The 15,486-nt window shown below is 40.5% G+C and overlaps 1 protein-coding gene across 1 annotated transcript; it reads right to left on the bottom strand.

The window, feature by feature from the left end:
• Positions 1–257: 257 nt before the first annotated feature.
• Positions 258–12,681, bottom strand: LMOD2 (leiomodin 2). The gene is made up of 3 exons (XM_042470565.1): positions 12,281–12,681; positions 4,286–5,803; positions 258–666 (listed from the first exon to the last, which is right to left on the bottom strand). Exons 1-3 carry the CDS (start codon positions 12,551–12,553, stop codon positions 640–642), a joined length of 1,818 nt encoding a protein of 605 aa, XP_042326499.1. The 5' UTR covers positions 12,554–12,681; the 3' UTR covers positions 258–639.
• Between the last annotated feature and the right edge of the window lie 2,805 nt (positions 12,682–15,486).

The following is a 15,486-nucleotide window of genomic DNA, read 5'->3' as shown; positions in this document are numbered from 1 at the left end:
ACAATTTCCCCCTTAAACAGATGATTTCCATGCTAGTGCCACACATTCCTAACCAGGGCCGCCACTGCTGTGGAGAGCTTCACATGACTGGACAATCTGTTTGTTTAGTAGCTCTTGAATGTCTTATGGATCTGCTCCCATACTGCTATTTATAGTTTGGACTGTGTGGTGTTCATTTAAATAATCAATTATTTTAGTGATTTGTTATATAACTTTACATATACAGTATCATATATGTATAAATACATATACAGTACTTGAAAAGTCAAACCACCTTTATTGTAACTTCATAAGGCAGACAAAAACATAAGTCACTGAACAATTACTGCTCTTTAGAAAGAACCTTTCCTGTGAAGTGCAGCTGGCTTTCAACAAATGTATCTAAATAAACTATTTCTTCTTATAAATTTCATTCAATAAAAAAGTACTTTCCATATTTACAAATGAAAAAAAAATGCTTAAAAGCATTGCCTGGTGTTTAACAGCGCTCTTGCTCTCTCTTCATATTCCCAATCTAAGAGTACATCTTCAAAGTCCTTAATATTAGTCTCTTTTATTACTTGCAAATGATTTGGCACCTTTCTCCTAACCACCATAGCAATCACCCTCTTCACCTTTTCATGGGCTGACTGGTTGCTTTTATCGCAAAGCTTCTGGGACTTCCACCTATAAAAGAGGAGGGTTGTTGTAATACCAAATTTAATAACATTAACTATAAGGAAATGATCTAAACATCAACCTTGTCCATAGAAACAATCCTATGATGAGTTAAAGGTCAGCAGAGAGGCCTTTAGAAGCAGAGACCTTTCAGTATATCCATTGGGAACTAAACAACACAGATATTCTTCTGTGAATGTGATAGTGTATTGGTATTTTCTCCATATGAACTTGCAAGGACATGAAAATCTCAAAGATCTTGGTCTGGCTACCATCACAAGTGAGCTTGTAATGTGAGGACATGAGAGAGAGAAAAGAGAGAGAGAGAAAGAAAGAGAGAAAGAGGTTGCTCCCACCCCCTTGAACTCCCTAGGCCATCCTTGTCCCTCCCTCCCTCCCTGTTTTCCTTTCACCAACAAGCAAAACCCTTTTTGTTTCAGCAGGCTTTTACTATGTAACTGCACCAGGGAGGGTTTGTTATTGGGGTACTTTAAAAAAAAAACTTTGGTATGTTTTTAAATAATGTTATATTGTTTTAATTCTAACTACTAATGAGTTTTTTTAATTGCACTATAGATTTTGGTTAATTTCCTTCTGTGAGCTGTCTTCGGTCCTCCTCTGGGAGAAATGCAACATATAAATGAAAATAATAATGATAACAACAGCAACAACAACAACAATAATAATGAGGGTCAAAATGGGATTGGAGAAGGCTGAGAGGCAGCTTCAGAGTCACAAGTTTCAGGATCCCAATCCCCTTGTTCATCCAACATGACACCAAAATGAGTCTCATGCAATGCCCTCCACAGAGCTCCATTTTGAATTCTAAGGAGCCTCAACAGATTAATCCCCCTGGCTGACCTATTAAGACAAGACTGTGCAGACATGACCATCCCTCTGTGCACATCAGCAGGGTGGTTATTGTTTTGTTTAGCATTTTAAAACAACAGACACCTCCATTTTAAACAGTACATATCTTGAACCAAATTAACTCTCAAAGGCAGGTTACAGACTGCCGAAAAGCGGCGGTCTGCTGCCGCCTCCGGTTGCTACGTCCGGGAACCGCAGCAGCCAAACTGCCTGGTTCCCGGATGCAGCAAAGAAGAAGCGTGAAAATCACGCTTCTTCCTGGGCCCTGGATGTGACGCCGCAAGGCGCTAGTCACGCACTTGCTGCGTCATATCTGGGGTGCGATGTGCAGACGCAGCGCGTCCGCTACGTAAAGATGGCGGCCCCCATGTGGATGGGCGGCACCATCTCTTACGCGTGCTGTGCGTACTAGGATTGAGGGCTGTGAGGAAGAGATGGCTCTTCCTAACCTAACCCTAGTACACGCAGAGCGCGTACTATGCGCGCGTTTGTAACGCGCCATAGATCCCTCACCACTCCTCAAACATGCTTAGAAACTTCTGAAATGAGTTGCATCAATTATGCCTAAATATGAGGGAAATTGAGTCCAATGTAAACAAGGAACCATCTGAAAGGGAAACAGTCCCATGCCAGATACATCACACCAGAGTTGTCATGGTCAGTCCAAAGCAGCATCTACATTTCAGAATTAATGCAATTTGACACTACTTTAACTGTCATGGCTCAATGCTATGGACATCTGGGATTTTTAGTTTAGTGACCAATTAAAAAAAAATAGTTTAGTGACCAATTTAGCCTCCTCTGTCAGAGAGCTCAGGATTCCATAGCATAGAGCCATGGCAGTTAAAGTCAATCTTCATTAATTCTGCAGTGTGGCATCAGGACACCTCAAAAGATACCAAAGAAGCATTCTGGAGTTCTGTTCACTCCAGGCAAGATGTACCTAGTGGTTCCTCCCCTGTTGCCTCCTTCTTTCTGAAGTAACATTTGCTTATCATTTTGTTCTGGGCCCAATTCCCACCCCCACCAGAGGGATGGCATGAAAGAACTAGAAAATCCTATTCTGTCTCCCAGCTTTTGTCAATGTATGCATTGCTTTTATCAAGGTATGTGTTGCATACATATAACTCTTTGTGTCTTCCACCCATTTTTCCCCTTGTACTTTGTTCTCTTGAAGTTAGAGAAAGGTAAAGAAACTTCTTCTGGAGTCATAGTTTCTACTTTTGACAAACAATGTGTTATACCTGAAGCATATTAAGTGTGACAGGAAAGCAGAGTGATTCTGTAGTTAAATAAGACTAGTACCCTTTCCACTTTCTAAGGATCACTTCTTCAGCTTGGTGGCATTGCTCCCTGTGCCCTTTCCATTCTCAAGTAACTTTTAGGCTTGGGCAGCCTGATATTGCAAAATAAAATAAAATAAAATGGTGCCTATACACAGAGATACTCTTTGTTCATTTATAATCTCTCTTTCTCTCTGTTCCTTTCACACACCCCTCATAATTTTTACCTTGTTGAAAACTGTGGCCATTTAAGTCAGACGATAGATCCCAGAATGAGGGAGCAGGGGGACTTGAGCCCCACACAAGATTAGATAGAGGGGGGCTGAGACCCTCTGTAATGATCAAGCACCAGGGAGCAGAACCACCAAGGTCTCTGTGCAGATGTGTCCCCAGAGAAACTGCCAGTCTCCCACTTTATAGCCCATTTTGCATTTGCCTAGAGAGGTCTCGTTTATTTTCTTCTTTCCTTGATATGTTAATGTTATGCTTTAAAAATTTTTTTATAATGCTGTATTATTTTGCCATTGTCTTCATAGTAGTTGCATTCTTAACTGCATTAATTAGTGGCATTATTGTTGTTGTTATTGTTATTCACTGTATTCTGTGGTTTTGCTATTTAGTAAAAACTTGACACAGCATTCTTAACAATCTGATTTTGAGTCCCTTTTTAAAAAAAGGTCAGAGATCCATGACTCAGGCAAGATGTGTTTTAATAGCATGATCATGCAAACCAAGGGATTGTCTACATGGGTTATTTACTCTGAATTCTCCCTGAGCTCACTGTGTCCTGTTTACATGAGGCAGGGCCAAAACCCTAAATTGAGCTCAGACTGTCTTCCTTCTTGACATCCATATCCAAGTCAACCTTTCCTTTCCTTTTGCCAAATTTGAAAGCCTTACCTTTTGCTCCAGGTTTTTGGCTCTCTTTGTAGCAATGATGGGGAGTTGCCTTCCCATGTGGTCACTGCGAGTTGCTTCCGCTGTGGGTGCAACTTGCTCTGAGGTAAGAACAAAGCTGCCAGCATTGACACTGCTCTAGCAGTGGCAGCAGGCGACAAATGGGGATCATGTAGGAAGGCAGCCATCTGTCATTGCTGCAGAGAGCACAAGTAACGGGGGGAATTTGGGGGGAATTCAGGGCCAGAATACTCCAGGATAGCCACGAGTACTTTGACCAGTGAAGACAAGCCCCAAGACAAAATAATGCATACATATCTAAACACACACAAATCTGTCTTAGTTTGCATTATAAACTGTATACTTAGGCCATCACCTTTCAAATTTCTCTCTCTCTCTCTCTCTCTCTCTCTCTGTCTCACACACACACACACACACACACACACACACACGATTTGATTATATAATGTAACTTAGATTTTATAAAACAAAACAACAAAACAAAACAAAAAACCCCAGTACACTAATTTTTAATATTCACTATCATGTAATCTTAACATTCTGGGATGGATACTTACCCGCCTTAGCTGTTTCATACTGCTTGCACGAATTGCATCCATGAGATCAGTATGGAGACATCTCACTGGGGTAGAAGGCCGGGTAGAAGGACGTGAACCTTCTTCTGACTTCTTGTCTGAAATTGACTTCAATGAATTTTTTATTTCTGACAAGATTTCATTCTCATATTTCTTGCTTTTCTTGCCTTTTTTCTTTTTCTGTTTATTTTGTACAGCCCTTTGGGCACTTTCATGTTGTTTGATAACCTCAGCAATGTTCCTGGTTGGCACCTTTTTCTCTATTTGAGGAGGTGGAGGAGGTGGTGGTGGTGGAGGAGGAGGTGGAGGTGGTGGGGATGGAGGCTGGCTTTTAACAGGAGGCACCTTTTTAGGAATCTTTGGAGATGACCTAGGTGAACTTCTTGGAGAAGTCTGGTTTTGAATGGGGGAAACTTTTTTAGGAAGTTTTGGAGATGACCAAGGTGAACTTCGGGGAGATGAATAAGGTGAAGAACCAGGAGTTCCCTTTTGCAAAGCTTTGGTCTTTGGACTTAGTGTTCCATTCCAATTGGATTCTTGCTGTCTTTGCTCCTGCATCCGTTTCTGTCTCTGTTTATCCATATTTCTTGTCAGGATACTTGTCATACTCATTCTTGGTCCAGCCAGCTCAAAATGATAGCCTAGCTTTATAATTGTAGTATTGTCCTTCAGAAGTTTAGCTATGTCCATTTCAACCTGGCCACCCATTATATGCCTTTGGTTGTGAAACCTTAATTCTGTTAAAACCTTGTTATTCTGCAAAGCCCTCATGACAGCTAATATTCCTTTCCCTGTAATAAAATTGGAATCGAGATTTAGATTTGATATATGTTGATTCACTTTTAGCATACCTGCAATAGCCATTGCAACATTGTCATCAGCATGAGTGTTGGCCAAACTAAAGGTTTTGACTACAGTGTTGTTCCTCAGGGCCTGAGCAAAGTGTATAAGCATCTGTGGTGTGATGTTCTCAATGTTGTTTAAGTTAACTTCAGTGGTGTCAGGATCATTGTTTCTAACTTTCTCCAAAGCATCTTCAATCACAGTTGGGTTTCCACAAGGATGCATGGCACTCTTTCTGTAGCTCAAGTCTTCTGCATCCTTTTCACTATGACCATTGGCAACTATTTCATTTTCAGTTTTGTTATTGGAGTTTTTAAGTTTTATACTTATTGAACTCCTTTTACTTTCATTGTTTATTGTCTTTTTACATTCTTCAACAGGTTCTTTTTCTTCGCTATCATCTGCATCACTTTCTTCCTCCGTTTCCTCCTCTTCCTCCTCCTCCTCCTTCTCTTCCTCTCTTCTGTTACCTTCTTCTACCTCCTCCTCCTCCTCCCCCTCTTCTTCTTCTTTATCCTCTTCTTCTTCATCTTCTTCAGTGTATGCCTCCTCAGAAACTTCACTATTACTTTCTGTGAAATATGCTTCATTAATTTCTTCTGATTCATCTTCTCCATCTTCTTCTCCTCCCTCTTCTTCCTCCTGTTCTTTAGAATCCTAAAGGGAATATAGGTTCAATAATTAGCAAAGTCAATATATATTTTAGCCTAAATATTCTAACATTTTATTCCAGTGAACTTCCTGGAGGGCTTTTCAAGATTATTGATTTGTTTATTTTCAAGTCCTAAATCCTTTGTTTTATGAGATCCAAGGGTCTTTCTAACAGTAACAATTTTTGCACCGAAGTAATCTCCTGTCCTGAATATTCAGCCCTAGTACATTGTGTACGACTGCAATTTGGAATATTGTGGTTCTGTGTCATGGGCATTAACTTGACATCATCCTCAACATTAGAAAGAACAAGCAATGCATTTCTCTCCCACATCAAGTCAGCACTATTTGCTGACTTTAAAAAAAAAGTTGTATTCACAATTGACATTTTCTTTCAAGCGTGGGAACAGTGATATCACCTTTTTCAAGAGAAGCAACAAAAAATTGCCATGTGTTAGGAACAAGAAACTCGATTCACTTATTGTCCATTATCTGGGAGTACAGCAAGGGCAGAAAAGGCTTCAGGATGTAGCCACATACATGGATATATGAGGTGAGCACTACTAGGAAGTATTTGCTGGTGAACTGCAGTGCATAAAAGGCTGAGAACTGATGATAAAATGAAAAGGAAGAAAGGATTTCTCATTATGTTGCATGGCCCTGTAGGCACCATTTCACCTCAACTATACGTTGCATATACATATTGTAGAGCCAATTTTCCATATCCATGGATTTTGCCATCAACCATCCATGGCTTGAAAATATTCCCCTCCTGCTGCAAAAAATTCCAAAAAGCAAATCCTGATTTTGCATTTTTTTATATAAGGGATGCCATTTTACTATGTTATTCTTGTGTGCCTTCAAGTCATTTCCTACTTATGGTGACCCTAAGGAGACCCTATCATGGAATTTTCTTGGCAAGATTTGTTCAGAGGAGGTTTGTCATTGCCTTTCTCTAAGGCTGAGAGAGTGTGAATTGCTCAAGGTCACCCAGTGGGTTTTATGGCTGAGATGAGAACTGAACCCTGATCTCCAGAGTCACAGTCCAACTCTCAAAACACTACACCACGCTGGCTCTCTTATATGAAACCTGAGCATCCATGGATTTTGGTATCCATATTATATGATGCTCTCCTTGTGGCATAACTAGCATAATGACTAAGCAACATATTAAAAATGCAATTACATATTACAGATTATTTTTCAATTACATTTTAAAATGTAATTACATATATTCAGCTTTATCAAAAAGATGAACAAAGGTACTTTAAGCTGAGGGTTAATCCAAGATTGCACTAAGCATGGTCAGCACTGGCTCTCTTCTCCACTACCCCACAAAAAATGGTAAACTCTGGTCAGCTGCAATTCACATCAAGACCATGACTTGTAGGGAAAGGATTTCAGCCCTTTTCTCCTGCATATTCCATGCTAAAGACCTCCCTTGCCTCTCCTCAAATGCTGCTATGTGTTTCCAGTGATTCTATGTATTTCATTTTAATACACAGCAGGAGGAAGGGACAAGTTTGTGGGTGGTGATTTTTGGTCTGAAAACAAAAAAAAATGGTTGAAAATAATTTTACATAATTCTGATTGAGGTCTACAATTCCAAATTTGTTTGTGAGAGGGAAGAAGGGGGAGGAGAGAGTGGTGGACTGAGAAGTCCGAAGCTAAGTACAGTACTTCTTTTAAAAATGCATGCTTTGCTAAAAGTGAATATTCTGCTTATATTTTTGACTTGTCTTCTACAGCTGTGTAGGAGCATGACACCTGAGGCCCTTTCCATTGAATAAACACATTATTAGGAAAGAATTCCATATACTGTACAGCCAAATCAATATGCACAGTTTTAAAAGTTCCCATATGTGAAGTATTTTCCTTGCATATCAACTTGAAAATGTACAAAAATGTCTATTTATGTTGTCAGCATGTTTGCTGTTGTGGTGTTTGTTTGTTTTGGAAACTACCATTTTTGGACTATGACTCCCAGAATTATCGAGCCACTCTGGTCATTCTGGTGAGAGCATCTGGGATTTGTAGTCTAAAAAAGTAACCATCCCAAGCTTGTCTCACATGAAGACATACAGTTCACCTGATTTATGCAGCTTCTCCATCCAACTGTATCAACTGCAACTAATGCCAGCAGCTTCCCAATATTCCCTAAAGGAGGAATTTGAAATCTCTCCAAGGTCTAATCTGCACTGCAGATATAATGCAGTTTGGCACTGCTTTAACTGCCATAGCTCAATGCTATAGAATTCTGGGATTTGCAATTTTATGATATATTTAGCCTTCTCTTTTAAAGAGCTGTGGTGTCACAAAAAGCTACAAATCCCAGGATTCCATAGCATTCTGCCATGGCAGTTAAAGCTGTGCCAAACTGCATTTTTTTTGCAGTGCAGAATAGACCTCTGTCCCATTTTTGCAGCACGTACTCTAGTTGACAGCTGGAATTAGTAATTTACATGACTAGATATAATAACTGAAAGCCCAGATGGATAGAGATTCCATTCTTAATAAATCAAGGTGGACTGTAGACCTGTGTATACAGGACTCTGATCTTGTTTCTCTCACCTCTCTAAGAAGTAGTTGGAAAGTAGCGGTCTTTAGCAGCCAGCACCTCTCTGCCTGAGGCAGGTTCCGTCAGTTTCAAACATCAGGAATTTGCAAAGTACAGTAATGGCATGAACTGATGAACATAGTTGGAATCTTTTGCATGTGAGCCCGATGCTTGTAGTATAAATAGAGCATGCCCAAAATGCTTGAAGCTAAAGTTATAATAATAATTGTGCTTGAAGAGGAGGACAGTTTCAGAGACATGCCAAACAGCCTCGAGAGTAGTGTGAAATTAACTATCGACTTAACTGTGCCTGTACCTTTCCAGATCCAGACTTAATGGTTGTTACTATTTGTGTATGTGATTGGATTATGCAGCACTGAATGCTTCTCGCATCACTATTGTTTCTGTTTATTATTTTATGGTAGACTACAATTTATTATTATTTATTTGCTACTGTTGAGGGGCCTGAATGAGAAAGACTATATTAACATTTTGATAGACTGCATACCAACACTCAGGCTGTAATGCTTAGATAAATTCTTCCTGCTAGGTTCTGATAAGCACCAATCCAAAAGCAAGATAATTCTTTGCAAGTCACTTGAATTGTGCTGCTTTACATGGGTAGAGAACAGGGCATGGTTGTGATAAATATAGACCTATAATTTGTATAGTACTGGGAATTTTATTCTTTTTTTTAGTTGTGTTGGCTGCTGATTTTTTTAAAAAATCTTCTGGTACAACAAATGATTCTATTAAAAGGTAGTAAAGGGTTATATGAAAAAAATAACCACCAGCAAGAACTATATGGTTGGGTAGCTCTTAAGACATTAGCCTGTATATATCTCTAAAATACTTTTTACTTAAGCAAAATAAATAAAATACTTCTTTCACTTAGTCCAGTTTTCACCTAAAAGTATTCATTAGAGAAAGAATGATGTCCCTTTTATTCTTTTTTTAAAAACCTGGTAGACATATGATCTCGTAGACATGATAGGAAGAGGTGGGAAAGTTACTGGGGAAGGGTTAACATGTTAATCATTATTGGGCTTTAAAAAGAAATCTAATTCAATTAGAATCCATATTCTATTTTCAACTAGAGTGGAGCTACTGAAACAGTGGCATTTACTAACACATTGATTCACCACCTCAGAATTGACTGAATGGGTCTGTTCTGTTTGGGAACAATCAACAGAATTTGAGCCTTGGTTTGCATTAGAAGACAGATTTTTTTTAAAACACTGAAGTTACTTTGAAGTTGGTGTCATTTACAGTTTAAGAAAACCTTAAGGTGAACTTACCATGGAGTTTTCTTGGCAGAATTTGTTTGGGAGGGGTTGCCATTGACATCCTCTGAGGTTGAGAGAATGTAACTTGGCCAAGGTCACTCAGTGGGTTTCCAGGGCCAAATCAGGATTGGAACCCTGGTCTCCAAAGTTGTAGTTCAACGTTTAAACTGCACTGTTATTTTCTGTTGATTCCAGTGGAAGGCTATGACATAGCCTTAAAATAGAGGTGGGGGACGTACTGTCCACAGACTCCAGGTAGCCTCTAAGGCCTAGTCTCTGCCATATAAAGCCACTCTAGAAACCCCTGAAGCAAAAAGCTCCCCTCCCCAAGATTCTAAATTTCTTTTTCCATCCCTCCAAAGATGGCCAAAAGGATGGAGAAAAACCACTACAAAAACATGGTGCCCCTACAGCCCTGCAAACCCCAACCTACTTCCCAAAGTGTAAACATTGGCTGGGTTTGGTCTGATTCTTAAAACTCAAACCAGATTCCACATCATATCCAGTCCTAATGGAAGCACTTCTTTGTCTCACAATAGGAAGGGGGAATGGCTGCTATCCCCATCTCAGTTTCCCATCCATGCCTTAGAACTGTTAAATCTTAAAGTGATAAAATTCTTCTTAATGTTTAACAAGAATCTTAACACTTAATTCTTCCTTATTGGAATCAGTGAGATGTAAATGTACATTGTTAAGACTAGCTGAATGTGTCCTGTAATTTTCAGATGTTTCCCCTAAGTGCCACGTGTCCTACTGCCCTCTTCGTGCCCAGTTTTCCACAGCAGGCTTCTTTTGAAACTGCCTTGTATTTATAAAGTTGCTTGAGATGAAGTTTTTGTCAGAAAAAACAAAGATAAAAAGCTCAGAGGAGGCCTGGCCCCAATTGTACCATTCTTTACAGCAGCAACGGGCAAAAGGTTTACTGTTAGATCTCTGAATGATTTTAAATGGTTAAACAATTTTTTTTAGTCCCAATTGTTTTAACAAAAATAATGAAAAGGAACTTGCACACCCTTAAATTAGGTGTTACAATTCTTTATCTGGACTCATATGCAGATTTGAGCTGAGATGTATTTGGGTGTGCAGATTACTTACATGATGACTATGAAGAGTGAGGATGAGCTCACTAGCTGTACCTTCTCTTTGGTGGTCCTTATCCCCCTTCACAAGGGAAACAATTCTCTGTACTTGGGAGCCTTTCCTACATGTTTGGGGCTCCTACATGGTTTAAAACACTGAAAAATCATGAAAACTGACAAAGAGCCTGTACACACAGGTCAAAAGGCCAGTGCTCCCCCTGACTTGATGGTGTTGATGCAGGTCGTTAGTCTCAGGCCAGAATCGGCTACTCTGGATGCCAGTCTGGTGGTTCCGGACTGATCCTTGCCCAAAGGTGCTTAATCTGATCTTGCCTCTGAGTTTCTAGGAAACTCCATGGTGATAGCCAGGAGACTAGATGACTGTGCACACCCTCTACCTGTTATTGCTGTCGCATCTTTCCCGAAGACCCCCCAATACAGCATCTCATGTCAGAAGGGGGCACCTGCCTATGTGGATGTAGCCAGATACCCTACTTCCACCCTTATGGACCACAACAGGGGCCTTTGGAATGGACAAGACATCAGCAGCAGGTATGGGGTGAGTGGCGGCATCAGGTCCATGGCGTGGCAGTTGGCAGGCATATAAACACCCGCCTGTCATTGCGCTTGGCTCTAGGACTGACCCAAATTGAACCCAGAGGCAGGATACCATGGACATGACCCATGGTATCCTGACCTTCTGCTCAATCCTGAAGACAACAACAGAGAGGAATGCAGCTTGTATGCATGTCCTTGTCCTCACAGTTACATAACCATCTTTCATCTTGTTATGGTTATTGGATCTCAAGATTCTTTTAAAAAACAAACACATATCCCCACCACAAAGTTGATTCCACAAACCTGAAGTTGGGACATGCCTGCTCATGGACAACTACTGTGAAGTACTGTCTACATGAAATATGCAACTGAAGTCTCAGATGTGAACCATACATGTAGCAAAGTGGTACAGCCTTTCCGTACCTGAAGCTCTTCAAATGTGTTGGAACAAAAACTCCTATCACCCCATTCAACAATGGCCCACCCTGGCTGGGCCTGATGAGAGTTTTAGTTCTACACATCTGGAGGTCACCAACTTGGGGAAGGGTATTGCAGTAGAATCCCTTAGGGACTGAGTCACATTCCTACTTACAATCTGATCACATTTTTAAAATGTTCTTTCCCATAAAATAAAAAGGGTTTTTTTAAAAAAAAAAATTACACTTGGTAGAAGTTTCTATTTTTGTACTCTCTGAAATGTGCTAATTTTTTTGTAAGCAAGTGTTATTTATCTCAAGGGGTTTCTTTCTTACGCTGTTCCCATCTAAAATCTGAAGGAATACAATTTCAGAAAATTATCTAGCATTGTCAGTATGTTAATCAACTCTCCCCCAGCCAAACTGTACTGACATTCTCCACTATTTTTGCTTTAATCATTATTGCTAGTTTTAGTTTAATTTTCCTTTCAATTCAACAGATAATACTGTGGGGAAAAGCTTTGCTCAGATACAAGAGGAACACAGTCAGTATTTCTAGGACTTGTCCAATATAACTGCTCTCCTACCTTTTCACATGCACCCATCCTCTCTTTTTCTAGAAGTTTCCTGGTTTCCCTTTCCCAGTAGGCCATCAGTGCCTCCCGGCTGAAAGTCCCTGTCGGAGTTTTCTCGGTCAGACTTTTCTGCCTGTGCCCCACTGGAAGGTTCCGGTCAGGCTCAATGTCCTCTAACTCTCTCTCCAACTCCTTCAGCTCCTCATCAGTTAGAGAAGCGAGGAGTTCGTCTTCATCTAGGTCTTCATATTTACTAAGCTCTCGCCTGTACCCAAAGGTAGACATGGTCCCTTCTTTTGTCTGACCAAGGTCAAGTTGAAACCACCATGCAGCATTAACGGAGGCTGAAGTCCGATGCGTCTGTGACTGGTTTGGTCAGCAACTGTTTCCTGGAGTAGCTGCAGCACCCTTTAAAAGTATTCCTAGGGGGCCGTGACAATGCGCGGAAGGATGAAAGCATGCTCTGTTTTAAGCATCAGACGTCAGCAAGAGAGTTCAACAGAAAGAATGTCCCAACACACCACTGTCTGTGTGTCTCTTAAACTCGGGGATTATTGACATACTGACCATGACCATATTTAGCGTAGCCTGATAGGAGGAAAATGTATACTCATCTATGTTCAGAGGCCAGGAGGTTGGTAGGGAATAAAACATGCACACTCATAGAGGCTTTCAGTTCACCCAAACAACAGGGAGCAGGTAATCAGAGCATTTTGCTCCAGTGTGTTTAGTGCCATTCACAAGGGGTGGCAAAAGAATTTCACAGCCATAGTGTCCCTCACTTTCCTGGGTATTGGAAGGGCTGGTAAGAGGAAAGGACTATAACTGTGTCAAGTCTGAAGATTTGTTATCTTCAGGAATGTAACATGAAGCCAGGAGGATATAAGCTTCCAAAACTGGATTATGCTGCTCAGCTGATGCTGAGCATGTTTTGAATGATTAGACAAAGAGGACAATTATTTAACCATTTCTATGACAGCAACAGCAAAGAATTTGACCTCAACTGTAATAATAATAATAATAATAATAATAATAATAATAATGTGATGACCACATAAGGAATGAGAATGGATCCCTAAAAGCCACAGTTTTTGATAGAAAGAACTGCTGTGAGAGAAATTAAGAAAGTGGAGTATTTCTCTAATGTGTGCATTGTTGATTATTTTTCACTACCTGTAGTTGGAATAGAAGAGAAAGGTGTTAAGAACCTGATTCTGGACCACCACAGTCCTTCCGCACTAGGCTAAATCTAAGAGACACACTGCTTTCTTTCATATAACAGCAGTGTTTTCTGCAATCATCTTGTTTCACTCACAGACATTTGGCAGTTGAGGATCCAGATAACAATGACTTATAGTAACCCGCATATGTTCTTCCACCCTTTTTTCTTATCACAAGAAACCAGACAAAATAACTAAGAATGCCTTTTTATTGACAACACTTGGAGAAGTCCAGCTTGGGTGAATTACAGAAATACATAGAGGCTTGTTGTTATCCAAGGTTCAATGATTAGACAGGACAAAATATTAATCTTTTTCTTAGGTCTCGACTAAGATCCAAAACACACTGCAGAAATAATCCAGTTTGAGACTGCTTTAACTGCTCTGGCTCAATGCTAGGGAATTCTGGGAACTGTAGTTGTGTGAGACATTTAGCCTTCTCTGTTAACCAGCCCTGGTGCCAAAATAAACAACAATTCCCAGAGTTCCCTAGCACTGAGTCAGGGCAGTTAAAGTGATTTCAGACTGGATTGTTTCTGCAGTGTGTTTTGGACTTCAGTAATGCTTAGAAAAGACCCAATGAAATCAATAGACCAAGTTAGTTTTGACAAACTCAAATTCCATTGATTTGAGTGAATCCATTCTAAGCCAACTGGATCCCACTCAGTAAGTCTTTGACCAATGAAGGGAAGCCATATAAGACAGTGATGCCTTTCTTGATGTTGTTGATGAACAAACTTTACATATACACACAGATTAAAATTTCAGATAATTCAGCCCCACTTCCACAAAGGGAGGTCCAGTTGTGGGATGGACCCACCTTTGCTGGTCCTAAAGAAACTAAGGCCTGTGAGAACAAAGGAATGGCCCTTGATCACTGACTCATGGTAAAAGGTAAAGGTAAAATAACTTTATTGTTAAAAGCTAAAAGCTGTCACTGAGACTTGAAGATATGAGAGATGGATACTGCTGGCTTTATAAGCCAGCTCTGCCTGCCTGCCTCTTTCACTCTCTTAGTACATTCTCAATTTAGGGAATACTGACCAAAGTTTTGGAAGCAAACAAGCCACATGGTCATGGCAAGGCATCAACGAACAAGGTGGCAGTACAAAAGGCCAGTGAGCAGTGAGAACAGAATAGGGAGCATTCTAGTGAGTGGATAGATGACAACTTCGGCAGGGACGAGTACTATGTCCAGGACAGTGATGGCGAACCTATGACATACATGCCAGAGGTGGCACTCAGAGCCCTTTCTGTGGGCACATGTGCCATCGCCCCAGCACAGAGTTTGCCAGAGTTTACTAGAAAGCCAGAGGGACATGGCACTTTGCAATAAATAAGTGGATTTTGAATTGCAGGTTGAGCACTTGGCCTCTAAAAGGTTTACCATCACTGGTCCAGTAGGTCTTAGCTGGTGCCTTTGGCCCCAGCTGCTCACCAATGGAACAACTTCCTGTAGAAGTAGGCTGCATGGATGAGTTCTTCTTGGGACATGAGACTCATTGGGGAACAATGACATTGTCATGTGCCTTAGGTCCAGCATAGTGCTTCTATGTTAATTAGCTTAGGTCAGCAAAATCTGAGTGGGTCACAGATGGGGCTATTATCCACCCACATATACAAATACTGTTTTCTGTTACCATATCAAATGGCAAGTGGGGTTCATAATTGTTGGCCTGGTTTGCTTATAATCCCTCCAGTAGGTATGGGATCTCATACGCAGATGATTCATGAGTGTGAGGGTCATTCTCTAGCATTTTGTGTTGTTTTCAGCATTACCATTTGCAGAGTAGACACTTTCCTTGCGTGATCATTTGCTCCCTTCTACAAAGGAAATAATTTGGAGAGGAGAACTGGATGACAAGGAGAAAAAGAAATTTAATAAAAGGAATGTTAATTGAACCTGAGTTAGTTGGCTTCTGGGCTTCCTTAATTTTGATGGGGGTGATAAGGCAGTCATGGCATGCCATTCTCTCTCTCTCTCTCTATGTCAAATGA

The sequence above is a fragment of the Sceloporus undulatus genome, chromosome 5 (assembly GCF_019175285.1).
Source record: "Sceloporus undulatus isolate JIND9_A2432 ecotype Alabama chromosome 5, SceUnd_v1.1, whole genome shotgun sequence".
NCBI lineage: Eukaryota > Metazoa > Chordata > Lepidosauria > Squamata > Phrynosomatidae > Sceloporus > Sceloporus undulatus.
The sequence above is the reverse complement of the archived record's forward strand: the minus strand, read 5'-3'. Positions and strand labels throughout refer to the sequence as shown.